Here is a 21349-nt window from a genome sequence, read left to right on the forward strand (position 1 = left end):
TGTTTTCTTTGAAGATTAGCTTCCAGTAGTCTCATAAATATAACCCAAAGCTACACTAGATTTTCTTCATAGAAGATGTGATTCTAAGCCAAGGAAAATGAATAGAACTATTAACATTTAGGGGCCTGGGTAACTATTTCCAGCAATGTAATGACACTGGTGTTTATTTATTCCAAGATGTTTATGCTTACGGTTTTTCTCCTATTAGTGTAGATACAGATATATGACTCAGCATTTTACCATTTACTCTTTTGGGCAGAACTCTTTGACTTTCTAGAAATCCTAATAGCTCACAAGGCTTTCCTTCCTTACTGCAACTTCAGGACCAGTTTCCCAGGTATGTATAAAAGTAATTGCTAATCCTACCATTTCTAATACAAATGGTAAATGAGTGTTTCATTTCTTATTGTCACAATCTCACCAAACTCTATGAACATTTTAAAATTATTGCACCTGGGCTATTTTGGCACAATCTCAGATACTCCTAAGATGATGAAGGATGCCCTGATTTGGATGCTTGTATCAGAAAGTGGCCACCAGGACCAGGGCAGTGACCATCCCCCTGTATCAGGCACTGGTGAAGCCACACCTCGAGTGCTGTGTTCAGTTTGGGCCCCTTCCAACAAAGAAGACACTGAGGTGCTGGAGCATGTCCAGGGAAGGGCAGTGGAGCTGGGAAAGGGTCTGAAGCACAAGTCTGATGAGGAGCAGCTGAGGCACCTTTGGAGTGTTCAGCCTGGAGAAAAGAACACTGAGAGAACACCTTATCACCCTCTACAACTACTTGAAAGGAGGCTGTGGGAAGGGTTGGTCTCCTCTCCCAAGTGGGACAGAGGAAGTGGCCTCAAGTTGCACCAGGGGAGGTTTAGACTAGGTATTAGGAAAAATTTCTTCATCAGAAGGGTTGTCTAGCACTGGAAGTGGCTGCCCAGGGAAATGGTGGAATTACCATGGCTGGAGGTATTTAAAAGACATGTAGATGTGGTGTTTAGGGACATGGTTTAGTGCTGGACTTGGCAGTGCTGGGTTAATAGCTGGACTTCATGATCTTAGGGTCTTTTTCAACCTAGATGATTCTAAGATATACAAAAATAGGTAAAAGGTTGAATTACCTGTGACAATAAATAAACCTTTAATTGTTTCTTCTGCTTGGCAAGCCTCCATTTGGTTCAAAGAACTAGTCAGTCAGTATCCTCTGATGACTTAACAAATTGCAAGAAGCCAGCATACATATTGGCATATGTTCTATGACTGATAGAGTTGCCAACCAAACTGTTTGCTTATAGGACAAAAAGATTATAGCTACTTTTTAAAATAACATGTTTCTTATGCTTCATTCCACATGTGGGTTGTGAAAGCTGCAGAATATAAAATATCTTTTACCTTCCATCCTCCAGCTGGAGAGCTCTCAGTCCTGCCAGTATGGCATCTTTATTTACTCGACTTAAATCATCCCCAAGAATAACCAGACATGATAGTCCTGTGTAAGTCATTGCTATGTGTCCACTATCATAGGGATGAGATATACCTGGACCCTAAAAAAAGAGGAAAAAAATAGAAATACTGAAACATCACAAGATCTTATACTACAGCAATTTTTTTTTTTTTTTTTTTTTAAGTCAAGAGGCAAACAAATGACTTTTCCCTTCACTCATTACGGTTAAACTGAAGGCATCCTGCTCAGCTTTCCTCTTCAAACTGAGCTACTGCATAACTCTGCTAACCTTCTAAATACTTGGTCAGCAGGAAGCTTTGGAAAAAAGCTTTGCCAAGAGCTATATTTGTGCAACAGTTAAGCAAAAAGATCTCTTCAACTGTGCCTAAGTTTGTCCTGACACACCACTGGGCACTAGCTTCCTGGCAGCTGGGTAAGCACTCTTAAAACAGTCAAACCTCTGGAGGGCCCCTCCCTCCAGCAAAGATTTTACAACACAATGATCTACAAGGAGAAAGCAGTGTGAGAGATTATTAATAATCTCTCTGTCAACTGAAGCAATACCAAATTAGCCACTTATCTACTTTCATCTATTTTAAAATAATAATCAGAGTTAAAACAAAGTATTTTTACACCAAATAATCACAAAAACATAAAATATCCTGAGTTGGAAGGAACTCACAAAGATCACTGAATGTCAACTGAGAATCTAAAATGATAGCTAAATGCTGACTAGTCCCACAATACAAATAACAGAAATGAGCAAGGGATTGATACAGCTGTGCTAAAATTATTATTTTTCCTTATGGTATTTTATAGGCCCATCCTGGACTGTACCACTTCATGAAAACAGAGACCACATGTAACAAGATGACTTTGGATACTTGGGATGGTTCAGTTGGGAGCAACTGCAAGGTAACTATTTCAACAGAACAAAAGCTATTTCAATGCTGAGTAGTAGAGATAGATTTTCAAATGATATTTTACTAGCATTATTGTCTAATCAGTTGTCATTCTTATTTTGCAATTCATCCTAAAAACACAAGAAAAAACCAGCATAAAACCAAAATTTAATATTATGTTATGTGTAACTGGCATTTTTCAGGCAAGTTATTATTTCCAAAGCCAAAAGGTTTTGTTTCTAGTAAGGAACTGGGAGAAAAATTGTTACTAGCCACCAGACAGCAAGAGACTGCTCTCGCACAAGGGAATCAAAGACGGTTGGGAAAGGGAGGCAGAAAACAAGGTGAAATGGCTTCAGCAGCACTGAAAAAGCTATGTAACAGAGAAGGAGAAGAGGAGAGGGAGTGCTGAGACCTGCACCTCCTCTCCCTTATTCCTGGTCCTGGACCCTCTCTTGAGAAGGGGACACAAATCTCAACAGCTCCCACTCCCACCCCTGTGCTGCCAGTGCCCCCATCACTGCCTCCTACCCTTAATGTTAAACAGACATATAGGGCACATTAAATTCCTTTTGTAAGGAATTTACAAATTCTCTGACTGACCTGAGCTAATGCACTGGTGCAGACATACTCTGAAAAGACAATAAAGGAAGTATGGCCAGGGCCTCTTCTCTATGCACTCTGCCTTTTGTGGTAACTACTCTGTAGGTCCCACAGGAAACAGATTTACTTGAATCTCAGAGATGGAGTAAAGAGTTCTACTCTACTGGCATTACCATCGTGTTCTCCACAATCTCAGCCTTCTTTAAAAGAATTAACACTTAAAGATGTAAGGTGAGGGGAAGCTTTCAAACACTTGGCTCATCGATGTGACAGTGTTCCCCACTAAATAATTTAGAACAGCTATTAAAATGTAACTCACAGCCACCACGAATTCCCACTGTCCACTGCAGAGAGAGCTAAGAAACTCTCTCTACTGTAGAAGCATGGGCAAGATCTCGTCAAACACTAATAAAGAATGCTACTGAACATACACTTGCACTGGCGCAGTCCCACTTTCAAGAAACTTTCTTCTCACACCTGGCACTGTTGTCCCAAGACAGGATTCTTTCACCCAGGGTGCCAATCCACACATGGAGTTTATTAGATTTGACATGTTTGCACAGAGGTGTGTGCTGGGTGCTAAGTACACAAAGCCAACACACCTGGTTACAGCCAAGAAGCATTGATTATACTTTCAGAATATGTAAGTATGCAGTTATCTAATTTCTAAATACATGCCTACTTAATAGTTGTTGGACAATTTTTTGCATGCTTTGATGTAAAGGTACAATATATTTTATGTTTATTGCAGATGTTCAGTGGGTAGGGGTCTTCACTTGGAGCTGGGTAGCCTAAGCCTTAGAGGTGCGTTTTTCACATTATGATGATTTGAGTTCATTTAAAGCACACGATTTTAGCTGATTTAGCTAATTTGAGTAAAATTTATGGTACATTGCCAAACGCAGTGACTAGTCGCTAATTCAAGATGTCTCTGCTTTTGTGATCTCTTTACTTGTTTCAAAACTATTCTGCAAGATCTTGCCATTTCTCACTTCATAGAACCACAGAATGGCCTGGGTTGTAAGGGACCTTAAGGTCATCTAGCTGTAACTCCCCTGCCATAGGCAGAGACACTTTTTCGTAGACCATGTAGTACAGGACTCCTCAAAACATATTATAGAGATGTCTGCTTAAAATAAAAAAAATACATAATACAGAGATATTTTAGCCCAGGCTTACCAGGGTCTTTATAGTATTTATTTTTGTCTTAAATTTACTTTTGTATTCTACTTATTGTTATCTTCTCTGTGATTCACTCTGCAAAATATTTTTAACTATTCATCTCTCACCAGTATGAGTGTTGCTGCCTTACAATGTTGTGTGAGGAATACAAAAGAAATATTTTTTCCCCAAGTGAAAGCTATGTTAATTACCACAATCTTATATAAAAGTTGCAGCTATTGGCTTTCAATTTAGCTCTAAAACTGATTCACAACACTTTAAACAGACTGAAAAGACGTAGGCCCATCTGAACCTTTGAGGAGACTGTTCACCCCTAAATTAAAAAGCTAGTTTAAACTTCAGTAACACCAAATCAGAGAGACTGCAAAATCTGGAGCCACTTCAGTATATAATTATTTTCTAATTCTAAAATTAATCATGTTTTAAATGTGATGACAGAGGAGTCACTCGTAGCCCTCATTCACACTTAAGACTGTTACAGTTTGTGAGGGCTGTGTTCTGAGTTGGTGAAGTGGATATGCTTTAATTTTACTTTTGCTTCTGTCCCAAAAAAGCTGAAAAGACATTACCATCAAACACCACAAATGCAACAGCCATAACACCTCAACTCCCAAACCAAACCCAAACAACCTATCCTTTAGTAAAGCTGGATATTCCAACATAACCCTTGCTCTTTTCTACTGTTTTGAAAGGTCCCTACTGACCAAATAGATTTGGCTATCTCTGATACCACTGACTCAGAGTTCAAGAACGAAATCACTCTAGAAGCATGTAATAAACAGCAAATGTCAATGCAAATCCAAAATACTTACAGGCTTTTCAAAAAATATTTTTCAAGGCAGATTTAACAGAATGTTTTTAAATAATGAATAAAGAAAAATGATGTGACTGTAAACAAATCTCAGAGTCATAGCAGTGAATTTCCAAGCCTTTTTTTCTGAGTTATTTCAGAACATTTCAGGCAACAGTACAGGAAATGCTTTAAACCTTTCTTGGCCAATAAATCAAGCGGATGCAATCCTTCAAATGCAGATACAATGAAAAAAGCACTGCAATGCTTAAATAAAAACCACATCCACATGCAAACAGCTTTCTAGAGATAGTGGCCTTGTAGCTAATTTCCACAGGTTACACGATTCCATCCCTTTATCCCAACTGTATATTGGCCAACACATTCTAAGACACTAATGGATTGCAACATATTTCCAGTAAAGATAGTATTTCAGTATGAAGCATATACTATAGGAAGTTGAGAATTAAAACACCACCAAGTGTTGGGAGGGGAAAACAATGCTTTGCCAATATTACACACTTTCTGTTTTCATGGCCCATTACAAGATCTCAGAACTATATCCAGAATAAACCCTTCTAGCATCATACAGTGGGGAGGATGTGAAAAAGGTTTCCAAAAGTATGCACTGATATAATGTACTACACTGTAGAGCTGCTAAAGGTGGGATACAGCTGGAAAAGAAATGTAGAGTCCAGTGTGCAGGAAGGACTGCAAAAGTACAGTAGCTCTGTCCTGTGTTTGAGAGTGAAGAATCAAATCTCACTGAAAATTGGATGAAAAATCCATGAGAGCACTAAACTAGCCTCTGCTAACCTCCTTCCTCTCTTTTATTAAAGGCACTTTCTTTTCATATGGAAGTTTAACTCTCTTGAACCTCAGTTCATTGGGCTTCAAAGCATCCTCTCTTACGGTCATGACAAAGAGGGATGAACAGAGCCTTGCCTAAGTCTCGGGGGGTACCAGGTGCAATCAAATACACATGATTCAACACAGGAAGAGAAATACCAGTCGCACTTGCAGCACTGACTTCGGAAGAAACAGTCAGGCCCAGCCTATTAATACATGGCTCCCTGGCTCATGTCACTGCCAAGATTTTAGGTGTTTTTTTGACAATGGGATGGCCTACATGGCACCAGACACATTGGCATCAGATGGGATTCACCCTTCTCAAAGGACCTGGACAAGCTCTGGAAGTGGGTCGTGGGAACCTCATGAGATTTAGCAAGACCAAGTGCAAGGTGCTACAGCTGGCATAGGACAACCCCAGAGTGTGAGAAGAAGAGAAGCCATTGAGAGCAAAGGACTGGGGAGGTGTTGGTGGATGAGAGGCTGGATGTGACCCAGCCATGTGCACTCTGCCCAGAAAGCCAAACATGTCCTGGGCTGCATCCAAAGCAGCGTGGGCAGCAGGGGAGGGAGGGGATTCTGCCCCTCTGCTCCTCCCTGCTGAGACCCCATATGGAATGCTGTGTCTGCCCTGGGGTCCTCAGCACAGGAAGGATGGGAACTTGTTGGAACACATCCAGAGGAGGCCACTAAGTTCACCAGAGGGCTGGAGCACCTCTCCTATAAGAAAAGGCTACAAGAGTTGGGATTTGTCAGCCTGGAAAAGAGAAGGCTTTGAGGTGACCTTTGTGGCCTTCCAGTTCCTGAAGGGACCCTACAAGAAAGATAGAGAGAGACTTTTGACAAGAGCATGTACTGACAGGACAAGGGGGAATGGCTTCAAACTGAAAGAGGGCAGGTTTAGATTATGTATTAGAAAGAAACTCTTTACTGTGAGGATGGCAAGACATTGGATTAGATTGTCCAGAGCTGTGGAATCCACACCCCTGGAATTGTCCAAGGCAAAGCTGGATGAGGTCCTGAGCAATCTGGTCTAGTGGAAGGTGTCCCTGCCTGTGGCAAGGGGATAGGAGCTAGATGATCTTAAGGGCCCCTTCCAGCCTGAACCATTCTATGATACCAAAGAACAGCACATTCTGCACCACTTATGTAGGGCTATTCTGCCCTTCTCTACCTCATGACAGCTCCTCAGCTAGGGAAGTTTTCATTCATTAGTAAAAGACCAGAAAAGGAGGAAACTGCACTGAGATAAGCCACAATTTGTATGTCAATTTCTTCACTGCTGTGAGAACTGAAGTTCTAGGTATCATTTTCGTATGTTTCTCAGGCACATTTCTTAAAAGTTCTGCAAACATTTCAGTATTAACAGTACAAAATTCCCTGCCTTCCAGACATTCTGTAATCATGCAGTTAATATTATAAAAAAGACACAAGATCATTTATTGCCTGATTTAAAACATTTCACGTACACATTCTTAACTGACCTTGGAGGGATTGAATGGCATCCCTAAATATGAAGAGCCTCTGAATCCACAGCGATTCATGTTTGATCCTGGAAAAGATTAAACAACACTCAACTAACTTGTTTTGTTGAAACAATCATTATAAACCATAATTCTCTAATGAGATCAAGATCTGTTAGTTCAACACTATCCACAGCTTTAATACAGTGTGCATGTGTTTCGCAGTTCTCAACCTTAGTTTGTTATCTCTCTGATTAACAAAAAATTAAACAAATAAAATCACAAGCAAACTTAACTTACTTACTGCTGTAGTGACAAAACACAAAGCATCAGATTTTCTTTTAATTTGTTGGAAACACAGTTTGTATCACCACAGACTTGTCTTCTATGCTCACAAGAAAAAAAGAAGAAAAGGACTGCTCCCCTGGGAAAATGGCCAGAGTTAACATATTTTTTTATTCCTCTCTGGATTCCTGCCTGGTAATACCGTCTGTTCCCAAGCAGAACTGTTTCAAGATACTTCGCAACATGTTCAAGGACAAACAATTCGCAGTTTTAAGCACATTGTAGCTATCAAACATTTCAGTCAGTGATTCAGTGTAATTTGTTTCAAATGTGTCACAATACCTGAACATGTAGCACATAGAAGTGTGAACCACACACTGTCAACAGTTAAGTACAGCTTTGCAGGGCTCAAACTTGCTTTTGCATGGCAAAACCTCAGTTGTTTACTGCTCGGTGTCTGAAAGCAAAAACCTAATGAATGCCACAGTTAAACAGCAGCTGGCTGTTCTTAAATCCTCTCCATGTTTTCTAAGTTATACAGCCATTAATCTAAAAAATCCTCACGGATATTAGGGAAAATTGCACCAGAATAAATAAGAATTAATAGTTATAAAGCTGAAACTCTAAGTAACATCACTATGCAATATGGCCTACAAGCTCTGGTATAACTTAGCAGCATATTACCTTCTAATTCTAAATATAGTCTGTATTTACGCAAACTTTAAACTAGAAAGGTTTTATTAGCCTAAGAATTTCTACTTGGCCTAAAGTACGCAACTTTCTCTGCAAGACAAGTCTTTGGATCTAACTGACATGGAGCAAAACACCTACAATTCTCCACTTCCTCCACAGTTCAGTCAAAAGTACTTTTAAATGACGCTACACACATAACAAAAGCAACTTCAGCCTGCTGAAAAGCTGGTGTGCCATAGTCAGATCCACAAAGAGGAAAGAGTATCTGTATTTGTAGACAAAAAAAATTTTCACAACTGTTTTATTTTATTATAATCTAAACATTCTCAGCAAAGAACATTTGTCTGTTCAATCCCAGAGTAAAAAACTTGCATTTCATGTTGCATCAGCCTCTGGAAGCACAAAAAAATTGAATGAGTTTTAAAGACTAATCTAAGGTCTTGAAGGACACTGCCCCAAAAAAATCACAATTTCAAAAATGCCACAATGTGAATGAATCAGTAAGAGAAGACCTAGAATTTCTGCCTGGTAATTCCCAGATTTCCTAGGTGACATCATGGGAAAAAAAATCACCATTCACTTTCATTTTCAGTAAAAATGAATCTGCGTCTTAAGTACTTAAACAAACTAGAACACTCACTTTGAAATGATACTAGTGCAGAAACCCTTCATCCAGAACAGAGCTGCTATGCTACTAACACACAGCTATCCAGGCCTGCTGCAAAGGGAAACATGCTGCAACCAAGACAGCTCTGCAGTTGAACAGAACTCAGCTGATAGTTGCTAGATGGAAGGATTCATCCCAGAAATACTGATCCCCATCACTGGCCTTTTGGAGTGTAGCATATAGTTATTATCATAGTAGAAATGACAGCGTGAACCCCAAGTTTCATGCTACTAGTGTTTTGTATGCTGTCAGTGGGTCGCTTTGATTGTCTTCTGAATTCACAGATAATATACAAATAGATTAAAAATGAAGTACATTAGTGACATCATGCCCTATTACTCCCTTTAGATGTTAAATTTTCATGTAGTATTTGAAAATCTTTTTTGTGCTACTAAACTTCTATCAACTAGAAAACAGCATTTGAAATTTTAAAATGTTGGAGTTTTAACTGCATTGCTATCAATTTAAAATCTATTTTGACTCTTTCTGTCAGTACTTCTGGTCTCCCATTCTAAACTTCTCACACTGGCTCCTAAGAAAAACAGAAGACCAGCATGCCCTTTAGGGCAAACTTTAGGGCAAACTTTGCATGGAATTTTATCCTGTCCTCAAATGCATTAATCTGCCTGCAATAGATGCTTCCTAGACATTTGGTATTACAAGTGAGTTGCTAAATCTATAGTCACAATACATGCAGTAAAAAATAGAATTCTTAGTGGATAAAGGAAGCATTAAAACAGGAAGTGAAAACAGCTTGTTTTCACCACATGACTCTACAACACTGATGTTGTGTCTCAAAATGGTTTTTTAGCATCCTGTGAACATACAAGCTCAAAATCAAATGGGAACCAAAGGAGAGTTACAGGAAATTACTGTCTTTCAGTTTATGAAAGAAACCTGATAACGTGAAATATAATTTTCTTTGAAGTTGGTTTTACTATTTTATTGCAAAGCACTCATACTTCTCATTTTATGTAATAGTTTAGTATTGCTAAATCAACTCTTTACTTTCTTGAAACAAAAATGGGCTGTCAGAATCAGAAATAGAATTAAAAATGAAATACACTCAAATTAAAAGGATATGATCACAGCTTATGTCCCCTGGGAAAAACCTGCTAGAGTGGCCAGTTCAGCTCCAGCAGTTTGCTGTGCATCAGTTCAACTGCAGCTATGAAATGGTACCACCTGCTGTTCACTTCCACCATTAACCTTACTCAGCCACTTTCTGCAGGAGCTTAAGACAGAGCAAAAAGTAATAAGTATTTCATAAACTGCTGTGTAACTACTGCAAGCTGAACAAAACACATCTGGAAAAACTCTTCTCATTTGACAACTAAAGAAAACCGACCCTTTCCAAAACCAAAAGACTTCATGCTTAAATCAAGAACTGCAACTTTCCTGTGAAGAAAAAGAGGTTACTTATGTGTCCTTAAGCCAGAAAGTCCTTAAGATATGTAAAAGAGCTTCAAGTGATGACCACAGAAAACTTATCCTAAGAGCTCTTTTTTTACAGACAGAGTGTTTTCGTTATTTATATTTCATGATTTCTCTTGCAGGGAAGGATTGATAGAACTTTTACCACTACTTTTTCACATTCAGATTATCCATGCATTCCTCTGGCTGCAAGGGTTCTCTCCTTTTGCTAAGTACAGGAGTTTACATACATTATTAAAATCTTATAATATATTAAAAAATCATAGCTTTAACATAGGCTGATTCAGTCAGTACATCCAGATAAAAGTAAGCATAAGCTCTTCTCACTGAACTAGAGCTTGTAATTGTTCCTGTAAATCAAAGCACTACAGTATGTCACCAAATGCAAAGTTGCATTCTCTGAAATGGAAGTCTATTATACATCCAGATAAATACTTCAAATGTAGCCACTAAAGAAAGTTATGTTGGAGGAAAATTTGTATTTTTGCTCAAGAAACTCAGGATCAGAAAGCTCAGATGTATCAATGATTTGAAAAAAGTCAATGTCATTTTATACTTTTTTTTTTGTACTGCCACATAAGAAAAAAGAATCATTAATACAAATCTAAATTTAGACTTTGCTAGAACTAAGTTTTAAGTCTGTCGTGTAACATATTGGTTTTCAGTCTGTTATCCATGGGTCCTGGGGATTCAGACCAACAAATAAAATATGTTTCAGTGTTCCTTTTGGTTCCATTTCCTAGTACATCAAGCTAGTGAAGCATTCAGCTGTCAAAAAGTACAATTTTCTTCCCTCTCCCTCAGTGGGCTGGCACTGGGACTCCTAATCAACACAGTTCACCAATGCAACACAAAGCTAACCTTCTGTCAGAAAAATAAATGCATGTTTTTCTGCCACTTCAGCAAGCTCTCAAGCAGGGTCAAACAAATGCCACTGTTCCTATGGGGGAGGATGGTGGATGAATATGGCCAAGCAGTGTGCTTCCACTGTGTAATTTAGATTACTTGAGTACAAAGCTCTGGATTCACTCTCTTTTAAAAGTGCTGAACTGGCTTTGAATGTGACTTGCAAGAAACTGGAATACATCTTCCTTAAATTGCTACGAGTTGCACTTTAGGTAGTTAAACTTGAAATTCTGTCAAGAAGCTGCACTATGAGAGGAAAAACAGCAAAATAGTGATATGGTAAGGATCTTAAGAACAAGCAACTAGTTAAAAGAGGGTCTTTTGTCAACCCTTTTCCGATTTCACTAACACTTCAAAAAATACATTTTAATCTAAAAACATATCATTTCTGGTAAGGCTTGTAAAAGAACACCCTCCTCAAAAAGAGAAAGAAAAAAAGCACTTTTTAAGATTTCAACTTCTTTCTAAAAGGAAACAGAATGAGGTCTTCTTGCAGTGAGCACACAAATAAAACCGAAACACATATTAGTTATGCACGTAAGCAAAGCATTTACTAAAAGGGAAGGAAAGGTAACAGTGGCCAAAGTCTATGCAAGATAAAGCCAAACTATTTAGTGTGAGTTACAGACGACAGGGGCCCTTCAAACAAGCAGAAGGCAGCAGTAAGTTGAAGCATTCAGCTAAAAATATGTTTCCATTTGAGGGTCAGTTTGCACATGCGACATGCCATTCCCTCCGAATAAGAAATGGTATTGAGCCAGTCTCTGGAAGACTTGAGCTAAAATTATGGTACCTAAAGGACATTATTTGTTTGTATCACAGCTACAATAAACCCACAGAAGAATACAGTCTATCCTGACAGACCTTAATCTTCAGTTTCCTTAAGTGCATTTTGATTAGGCTGACAGACCATTTATTTGCTTTCTTACTCAGCAGATCAAGATCTCACCACTTAAGTATCAGTGAACTTTAGTTTCACATAAAATTTCAAAGGCTACAAACCTCTGAAGTGAAGCTATCATTAGCCATCAGATATATTACATCTATCATTAATACGAACATGGCACCTGAAACTATCACAGCGTATTGTGAGACTTCATCTAATAAGTGCTCTAAACCATGAAATTCTAAATTTTCTAGAAAGTTCTGTAACACTGCTGTTGGGTTGACTCCAAACAGCAGCTGAGGCAAGAAAACAGAGATGGAGAGAAGACTCACAGAGTGAGATAGAGACAGTTTGACAAGTGAAGCCAAAGTTCTGGGCACCCGGCAAAGCAAAGTGGGAATTAATTTACTACATCCCATCAGCCACGCACGTGTATAGCCACTTCCCAGAAAGCAGGGTCTCAGCAGGTGTAAGGGTTACTCAGGAAGACAAATGCCAGTGACAAACACTTCCCCCTTTCTCCCTCTTTTCCCAAAAGCTTTTATTGCTGAAAATGATGTCAGATGGTGTGGAGTGTCCCTCCAGTCAGTCCTGAGGTTAGCCTGGGTCAGCTGTCCTGACTGTGTCCCCTGATATATCTGCCATGGGAAAAGGAGTGCAGAGGAGGCAAAAAGAGCCAGCCTTGACTGGCACTGCTCGGCAATAGCTGAAAGACTGGTGGTTGCCAACACTCTTTCAGTACCAGGCTCAAAACACAGCAGCTTAGAGGCTACTATGAAAAAAAAAGGAATTCCAGCCCAGCCAGTACACTTACTATAACAGTTTTTGATAAAAATAAACAGATACTAAGTTTGCAAAGCATCAACTGTTCTGTCTCCCATCCACTGGAAAAAAGACTGTAAGGCAGCAGTAGTTCTCAAAATAATTTGAGTTTACCATCTTAGAAAAAATGCTTTAAATAAAAATCAATTTAAGTGCTGTGCATAAAGGAATCTTTGGAGGGACAAATGTGAAGTGCAGAAAAATTTATTTTTCTAATAAGTATTTCAGGAATTCTCTTTTTGACTGATACCGAACTTTAGAAATTCAACCACTGATGCAATCAAGAACAAACGCCAAGATTCTGCAAAAACATATTCCCATTTAAAATGTAGCTTTTAAACTGGTTTTCAGTCCCAGAGTCAAACTTAGTGAAGAGTTCTATCAAGTACAATAGAGTTACTTTAGACTGGTGGAATTCATCATTATAAAAAGTATTTTAATTTAAATGTTTAAAAACCAATATTCCCTGGAAAGAAAGATTTATTAGAATGCATGAAAAAAATGCTGCAATAGCATGTTTCTTTAAAAGTAAAATGTTGTGCTTTCTTGGTCTTGTTTTTTTTTTTTTAACCTGGACAGATTCCAACCCATCAAGTTAGCAAGCACCTCTTTAACTAGAGATGCAGGAGCACTTCGAAACCAGAAACATCAGTGCCGTAGCCTACCACAGTTTAGTTACTTCTTCAAAGAGACCGAAAGAGGGAGCAGGAGCTCTGCTGCTGGGAGGCTGCCAATTAACAAGCACTGCACCCACCAAGGATACTGAAAGGAGGTATTACAGGAGTGTAGGTGTTTCCTTCTTCACATTTAGTCACCCAATTTCCAACCTGCTGCTATCATCATCATTTACATTTTGCACTTTCTATCCTCCAACAGAAAAAGCAAAAATGAAATACAAATAATGCTAAAGTTTCAGTAGTCAAGCGACCAGATAAGAGCAGTGCTATTACCAAAAGCGTAAGAAGAACAAGTTATTACAGTATGATACAAAAATGCAAGACTGAAGGGAAGCTTGGTCTTCTAGTGAAAAGAAGAAAGCACAGAGTGCACTGCCAAAAGTGCCCTCCCCAAAACTCCCCTCAGTTTAATATGGGGATGATAGCTAGAAAAAGAAGGAGTACATCTCTGCTGAACCGTTAGTCTCCACATCTGCATGCTGAGATTTTGACTGCCCTCCCTAGGAGGCTCTAGACAAGAGCAATATTCTGAACTCTGTCCATGTAGAAACCCTCAGAGAATTACTGCTTACTGTCAAAGACAAACAAACAGAAATGCCTGTTCTGATCTCTCTTCTTGCAAACTTCCCTGTTCTTTTGGAATGAAATCCTGAAGACTGTGATAAAAGTCACAAAGTGAGCTACTCCTAAAAACAAAGCATGTACACAGTGGAAAGATTTTTTAACAGTAAGGCACAGGAACCTTCTAACCATTAATAAACTTTGCAGGAATAATTATGTAATCCAAATTTTCAAGAATCAATCCTGGAATACAACACAAGAAAAAAGAAATCTATTAGAACTAATTTCTGTCGTGGATCTGATGGTTTCTAAACCTCCAGAGTAAGAAAAAGGGGGTTTTTATTACTGTAAAAATAAAGCATCAGCAGTCGTGATTTCCATATGCTTACTTCATAAAACTGATTTTAGAGACCTAATTTGTAGTATATAATTAGACAAGATAATATAAAGGAAACACAAAATTTTCTTTCTACATCCATCCGAAGTGCATGTTCACGATTTTACAGACAGGCACCTGGAATTGCCTTTGCTCTGGAGACCACCAGCCTGGAGCTATGCCCACACCAGCATTTAACATCCCAGCACCTTCTGTCATAAAGCAGCAGTGCCTTGCCCACATCTCCCTCCCTCCTTCCAACCCCTTCTACTGCTACCAGCCATTCACCTGGGCTGCCACAGAGAAAACCGCCACCACCAACTAGCCTACAGAACAGCACCCCCTAACTTCTGTCAAGTCACCGGGAAAGGGACGTTTCCTGTGTGTTCCCTCACCAGCTTGAATCTGCTGTGCAATCGAGGAAAACTGGGATTCAGCAGCAGCACTATTCCTTCTCAAAACCTTGGGTGAATTCAACCTTCACAGATCTAAGGAACAGATCTTTCTTTCTCAAGCAGGGACTGTGTTTCTTTTTTGCTTCTTACTCTTAAACCTCCAATTCTCCAAAAGCTGTTGTAAATAACCACACGTAAGATCAGAGCTCCTGGCATTGGAGTGGAAGTCAATATAATCCTAGTATTAATAGTATTCCTATTAGACTTGTAATACTTTCACAACATATGCATTTCTTTTAGAACCAGGTGAAACATTCCTCTGAGATGCCTAAAAGTGCAACTTCATTATACTATTTTAAACTGGCTTATGTTCAAATTAATTTCTGGTTTTTCTAGCTTTATTATTTGCAAGGGAGCTATTTCCAAGATCTGCTCAACATCACTACCTGAAATTATCAGGACAGCACTTCAGGAAGGTCAACCTTGTATTTTATAAAAACAAGAGCCATCCACTATTCCCCAAGTAAAAAGCAAAAGTAAAGATGTTAATATCAATAAAAAAACTAAAAACTCACTCACTGTCTTCTGTGGGAAGGACCTGCAGGGAATAAATCCATTCTATTATATCATCTTTGTTCACCACATCTAAGGAATCCAACATATCCAGACCAGAGAGTGCGAAAAATGCAATTGTCAACCTAAAAGAAAAAGATAAGACTTACACTTCCCACCATACATATCATGGGGAAATTAACAAATGGTTGCAGCAACAGATACCTCTATGAATTCTCAGCCTTTGACAGTGGTGCAACACAGAGCCTAGCTCAGAGTACATGAAATTTATCTACTGGACAAAATAATGTTCTTTGTACTGAAAACATTTCTCTGTCTCAACAAGGTTTTTCATATAAGCTGCCCCTCCTTTTATATAATAATGACATGTCAATTCAAAATTTACCTAAGGGCCTGTCTGCCTGAAAAAAAAAACCCCAACAAAACAACCCACTACAAAGTAAACTAGGTTATGGTATTAACATATCGAGCACTAGCTCTCTGTGAAGAATTCTTACACAAACAATCCCCTAAACATGCATTAGTGCATATGCAAGGCAACCCTTAACTATAGTAAGCTGCCTCTCATTGTGTCCCAAACCCAATTTCGGATGCTTAGATGTCAGTGTCAAACAGCAAAGCCTATTTTGTAAGCAAACAATGTATGAACAGGCATATAGGATGAATTAACATCTAGAGGTACTTATTTCTGGTCCTTGGGTGTAAAGCAGGCTAGATGACTACCTTACTTAAACATCTAAAATTAAGCATGTCACATTCAAGTCTCCAACAGAGCAGTGAAGTAGCTAGCATGCTGAATGTCCTTCTTTCCTACAGCTTGCTTCCATGAACATGGGCTATCATACCTGCTAACTAACACCTTCTTTGCTAGGTTTGTCTTAACTTAAACTATTGCAGCCACCCACAGCATGGCCCTCCAACAGGGATTACTCACTCTGACAGAGCACCTGAGCAACTGCACTGGGTTAGGAACCTGGGAGAACTTGCTATGAGAGAAAATGCTCATGTAATGGTACCTTGGATGTTCTGACTCAGACTAAAATTAGCTGGATGTATACTTTGCCACCCACACTTGTCTGCTGATCTTTCTAGAAATTCTTGTTCTCCTTACACCAGATAAGATGATGGATTGTGAAACAACTGCTACACATGCAGAAACTACAATTCAGCATGCCAAGGAAAACCAACAGTTAATACCAGCTTTCCTTAGGAAATGAAGCTGTAATTTGTGTTTACCTCACAAACTGGCGAGCCACCTTGGCCACCAGTAGTTGGCACCTCTGAAGAGACAGATGCAGACAGAAGCCTCCAGAGCCACTTAATTTCTGCATGAGGTTCTGCATCAGAACCACAAACAGTAAGACCATGGGAAAAATGGTGATGTGATCCAGCCCAAAGCACACAACCAAAAGAATTACTCTAATTAAAGCACAGCAGCCAAATGACAATGCAGCAGATGCTAATCTCAATAAAGTGGCACAACCTCCTAGAGTGACATTCCTACCAGTGGGCTGGTAAAATATGTATCTTTACTATTACTATTTCCAATAATTATCTGAGTAGAGAAAGCCAAAAAAGTATGTTGCACACTGAAGTATTTCTATCTGGAACAAGAGCAAATTTTAACCCTTCCAATGACTAAGAAATTGTCTTTCAAAGTGCAAAATTAACACTTCAAGGCTTATATCCACTTTTACCATTGATCAGACCTCTGTTTAACCCAAAATCTGACCCTGGATAATTAACTAATTAAAAAAAAAAAAAATCACTAATTTCATTAAAAAGCCCCAAGGAATTTATTGTGCAGTTACAATAAACTATTTATTTGAAACATTGCCTGTACATTCTGATATTCACAAACACTGACAGTCTTTTACCAGAACTATTTAAAATACATTTTCACTCTATTTTACCCAGCTAAGTTACTTCCAAAGAGGCACAAACAGCATGCCAACATCAGCACTGGAAACTGCTACAAAGTAGACCCAAAACCACAAGGCGATACATACAATACAGACAGTAAATCTCATCTACAGTTAAAAATGCATATGTCAGATATATGAATTTAAAAAGTGGTTTTACATATAGTTAGGGTTCAGTTCACTTATTCAGAGTTGACTGTGTCTCCAGCATTACTAAGGAACAGCCTGTACTGTGTTGGAATTTATGTACGGTGGGCAAGAACATCTGGCACCACTGGTCATACAGAGGTTGCAACGCAGCCATTTAGGCACTGAATCCTTACTTCATATGCTACCCTGCCTCACAGAAAATTAACAGACATATGTCCTAACAAAAATAACTCTTAGCAGCACCTTAGGTGACACATGCCAAGAAGTGTAAAAACTTTATCTACAGCCACTTCCACACAGGATGGCCAACAGAACACTTCTGATGACAGATTCAGACCCCTTTGTCTTCAATCGTGGACAAAGACTACAATTTCACTGAAGAATTCAGAAAGCATTTGAAGTGATGAATTGAGAAACTGATTAAGTGCACTACAAAGAGCACCATGAAGGACCTGAATCTTAGAGACTTCAGAGACCAGCAGAGTTGCATTCTCCTGCAAAACCTCAGTGCTGACAATCATTGTGTATGAAACACTATCAATCAGAATGCTTAAAAACTACTCTTGCTGCAACTACTGTTGCATGCAATAGCTACAGATAAAAATAATTACAAAGGCTTTGAGCAAAGAAGTTGAGTAGAGAACATGAAATGAATTCTCTTTATTCTCCATTATTGTTTGACAATCTACAGCTTAAGTTGGAATGCACCAGCACAGTAAGGAAAATCTCACTCTCTACTACCCTTGTCTGGTGACAACAAATACAGTTTTCTACTGCAGTGCAGTGAAAAAAACAATGTGAAAAACGACTTTATTTATTTATTTGACAAATTTTTCTTTAATTTAGTTGAGTTTCCCCATCTAACTCACAATGGAACCACTCAAATTCAGGAACAGGGGAAATAAGAACAAAAGGGTAACAGCATTTCTTTCTGCAGCTGTATAAGCTCCAGAGGTTTGCTGAAGGTTTGCTGAACTCTGTGACCTTGAACTTGGCAAAAAGGCAAACTTAATACCCTTGAGGTCAAACTGGAGAAGATGCATTTATGGTTCAATCCCCCACTTCGCATTTGTCGACAGACAGGTGCGCATCCCTGCAGAACATGTCCACATTGCCAAGGGCCTCTGGAGCTCACTGATCCCATCTTTTGCAGAACACAGGGCCTCAGAGGAGATGACCCAGGACCCTGACAAGCCATGTCCTCAAAGGTAACTCCATCACTTCAACAGGCAAACTTTTCATGGTTAACTGTTCTAACAGCGAAAAACGTTTTTCCTACAGCCACACAATTCTCCCCAAAGTACCTCATTCCCACAGCCTCCTGCCCCGTCACTATGGTCCCTTGCAAAGAGTACACCTCCATCTTTCTTTAGTGAGAAGTAATACTTCTCACTACTGGAAGACTGATTAGACCCCTCCTCCTCTAGGCTGAAAACATCCCATTTCTTTAGCTATTTTCAGATGTCAGTGGGGCTAAGGTTAGCTACTTGTGTTATCACTCTAATACATTTGCATGCTGTTGTAATTTTAAGACCTATAAAAAGTTGAGCATAGGATGCCTAGACTTCCTCTTGCTGTCATCTAAAATAAATGAGAAAGTAGACTGAAACAACAGCTAATTTTTAATGAATAAATGGTTTACAGCTCTGCAATCAAAATTTCACAAAATTACAGAATAGCTGGGGTTGAAAAGGACCCTGGAGATCATCTAGCACAAGCCCCCTCTCCTAATACAGGTTCACCCAGAGCGGTGAACGAGCACAGGATCATGTCCAGGCAGGTTTTGAACACCTCCAGGGAAGAAATTCCACAGCCCCTCTGGGCAATCTGTTTCAGTGATCAGTCACCCCCAATCTAAGAAAGTTTTTTCTCATATTGAGATGAACCTTCTTGTGTTTGTGTCTGCTGCCCTTTGCCCTGTCACAGACACCACTTAAAGAGTCTGGCCCCATCCTCCTGCCACCTACCCTTTAACATACTTGAATGCATTGGTAAGATCCTCTCTCAGTGATCTCTTCTTGAGGCTAAACAGACCTAGCTCCCTCAACCTTTCCTCACAGGACAGATACTCCAGTTCCTTAACCATCCTTGAAGCTCTCTGTTGGCCCCTCTCCAGGAGTTCCATTTCTAGCTTCCCTTTTTAATATAAAGTTGTGTTATTCTACACACAGCTCAGCACTATCTGTACTAGTCCTTACATCTTTATCCCAAGTGTTTGTGCTCTCAAATGAAATAAAGCAGGATGACCTGACCAAAGGTGATGCCATGAAGATTTTTTGCCTTTTCTTTTATACCCGTTATACTTTTTTTACAACTTCTGTATTCCTAGTGCTTTTTGCCTACATTCTTGGACTTGTTTGTCAAGCTGAGAGACTAAACATTTTAGAAGCTTCGTAGCTAGGGATCAGTGTGCCCCAGACCCCAAGGTCCTCTCCAGAACATAGTCTGTAAACCAAGATAGAACCATCCAGGGGAAGGTTCCTTGGGGAGGGGGGCTCACTTGAGCCTCTCATTGGGGAATCTTTGATAGATATGCTAATTAGGAAAAGCTATAATGTTATACCCGATCTTTTGGGGGGGTGCATTTTCACAGGGTGCATTTCGGTGCATTTGACCTGGATGTAGTGCACCTAAGGATCCTTAAAATAAATACCAAGGTAAAATCCCTTTTCCCCTTCTAACTATGTATGACTCTTGATTTTAAGACCAGGAAAAGGCATCAAAGCCATTGAGCATTCCTCATAGCATGACCTGCACGACATTACAAAATGGAAAGAATCTTACTATTTTATTGCCTGAATAAGATTATCAAACTATCTACGTGTCTCCAACATTTTATCAAGTGCAGCTTGATAATCACATTACTGGTCTTCTTACACCTCAGATGTAACTATCTTAGGTGAAGACTTGAAGAGGATCAAATAAGTACATTCTGAAGCCATAAGAGGAACAAATGCCTCTCTAATTCAAAGTGAGGCACATACTTCACTAGTATTTTCTCTTATACTAACTAATGAAGACTTAAAAATATTTGTTACATGAACAAGAGTCTTCTGCGTGCTGAAGTGAAGCTTAAGTGATTTATTTTAAAATGGCTTCCAGAGTGGATTAAGAGAGTGAAGCACTGGATTTAAAACAGATTAGAAGGATCAACAAGTCTTCCCTCGTGGATGTCAAGCACTTCACGCGAGCAGTGACTACACCCCTACATTAACACATTTTCTGGGAGCCGTCTGCTGGTGGGCAGATTTATAGGGATCCGCTTCCTTCCGGCCGCGGGGCGCTGCTCCCGGCCGCGGGAGGCGGCAGCGCTCCGGGAGGGGTTTCCTGTCACCGCCACCGCCCGACGGGAGGGGAGCGCGGCCGGGCCCCGGACGGCCGGGGGGCGCCGGGCGGACACGGCGGCGCCCGTCCCGCCTCCCACCGCGCGGCCCGCCGGAGGAGCCCGGCCCGCTGCTACCTGCTGGTCTCCAAGGACGAGTAGCGCTCGGGCAGGATCTGGAGGCACCGCTGGAAGAAGCGCACGTGCCGCTCCCGCAGGAAGTCCAGCCGCTCCGGCTCCCCCGAGCACGGCGCGGCCGCCGCCGCCATCTCCATCTCGCCGCTGCTGCCCGCGCCCGGCGCGCCCGGATCGCGTCACCCGCGGCGCCCGCCCCGGGGCGGGGAAAGGGAAGGGAAAGGGAAGGGGAAGGAGCGGGAAAAGGCAAGGGGGAAAGGGAGGGGCGCCTCAGTTCACTGCGGGTGGCAACCGTCCGCTTAAGGAGCCATCACAACCAGC

At 40.1% G+C, this 21349-nt stretch overlaps 1 protein-coding gene across 1 annotated transcript in view; it reads right to left on the reverse strand.

The window, feature by feature from the left end:
* PGGT1B (protein geranylgeranyltransferase type I subunit beta) overlaps nt 1–21168 on the reverse strand; it is a gene marked incomplete at its 5' end in the record, with an annotated part of 35834 nt that extends 14666 nt beyond the window's left edge. Inside the window, 4 exons of the mRNA XM_082302019.1 lie at nt 1384–1535; nt 7246–7313; nt 15506–15624; nt 21032–21168. Of these exons, the coding sequence (XP_082158145.1) occupies nt 1384–1535; nt 7246–7313; nt 15506–15624; nt 21032–21168 (476 nt within the window). The remainder of the gene's footprint in view (nt 1–1383; nt 1536–7245; nt 7314–15505; nt 15625–21031) is intronic.
* Nucleotides 21169–21349: the final 181 nt, after the last annotated feature.

The sequence above is a fragment of the Coloeus monedula genome (genome assembly GCF_965178545.1).
Source record: "Coloeus monedula genome assembly, chromosome: Z".
NCBI classification, from domain to species: Eukaryota; Metazoa; Chordata; class Aves; order Passeriformes; family Corvidae; genus Coloeus; species Coloeus monedula.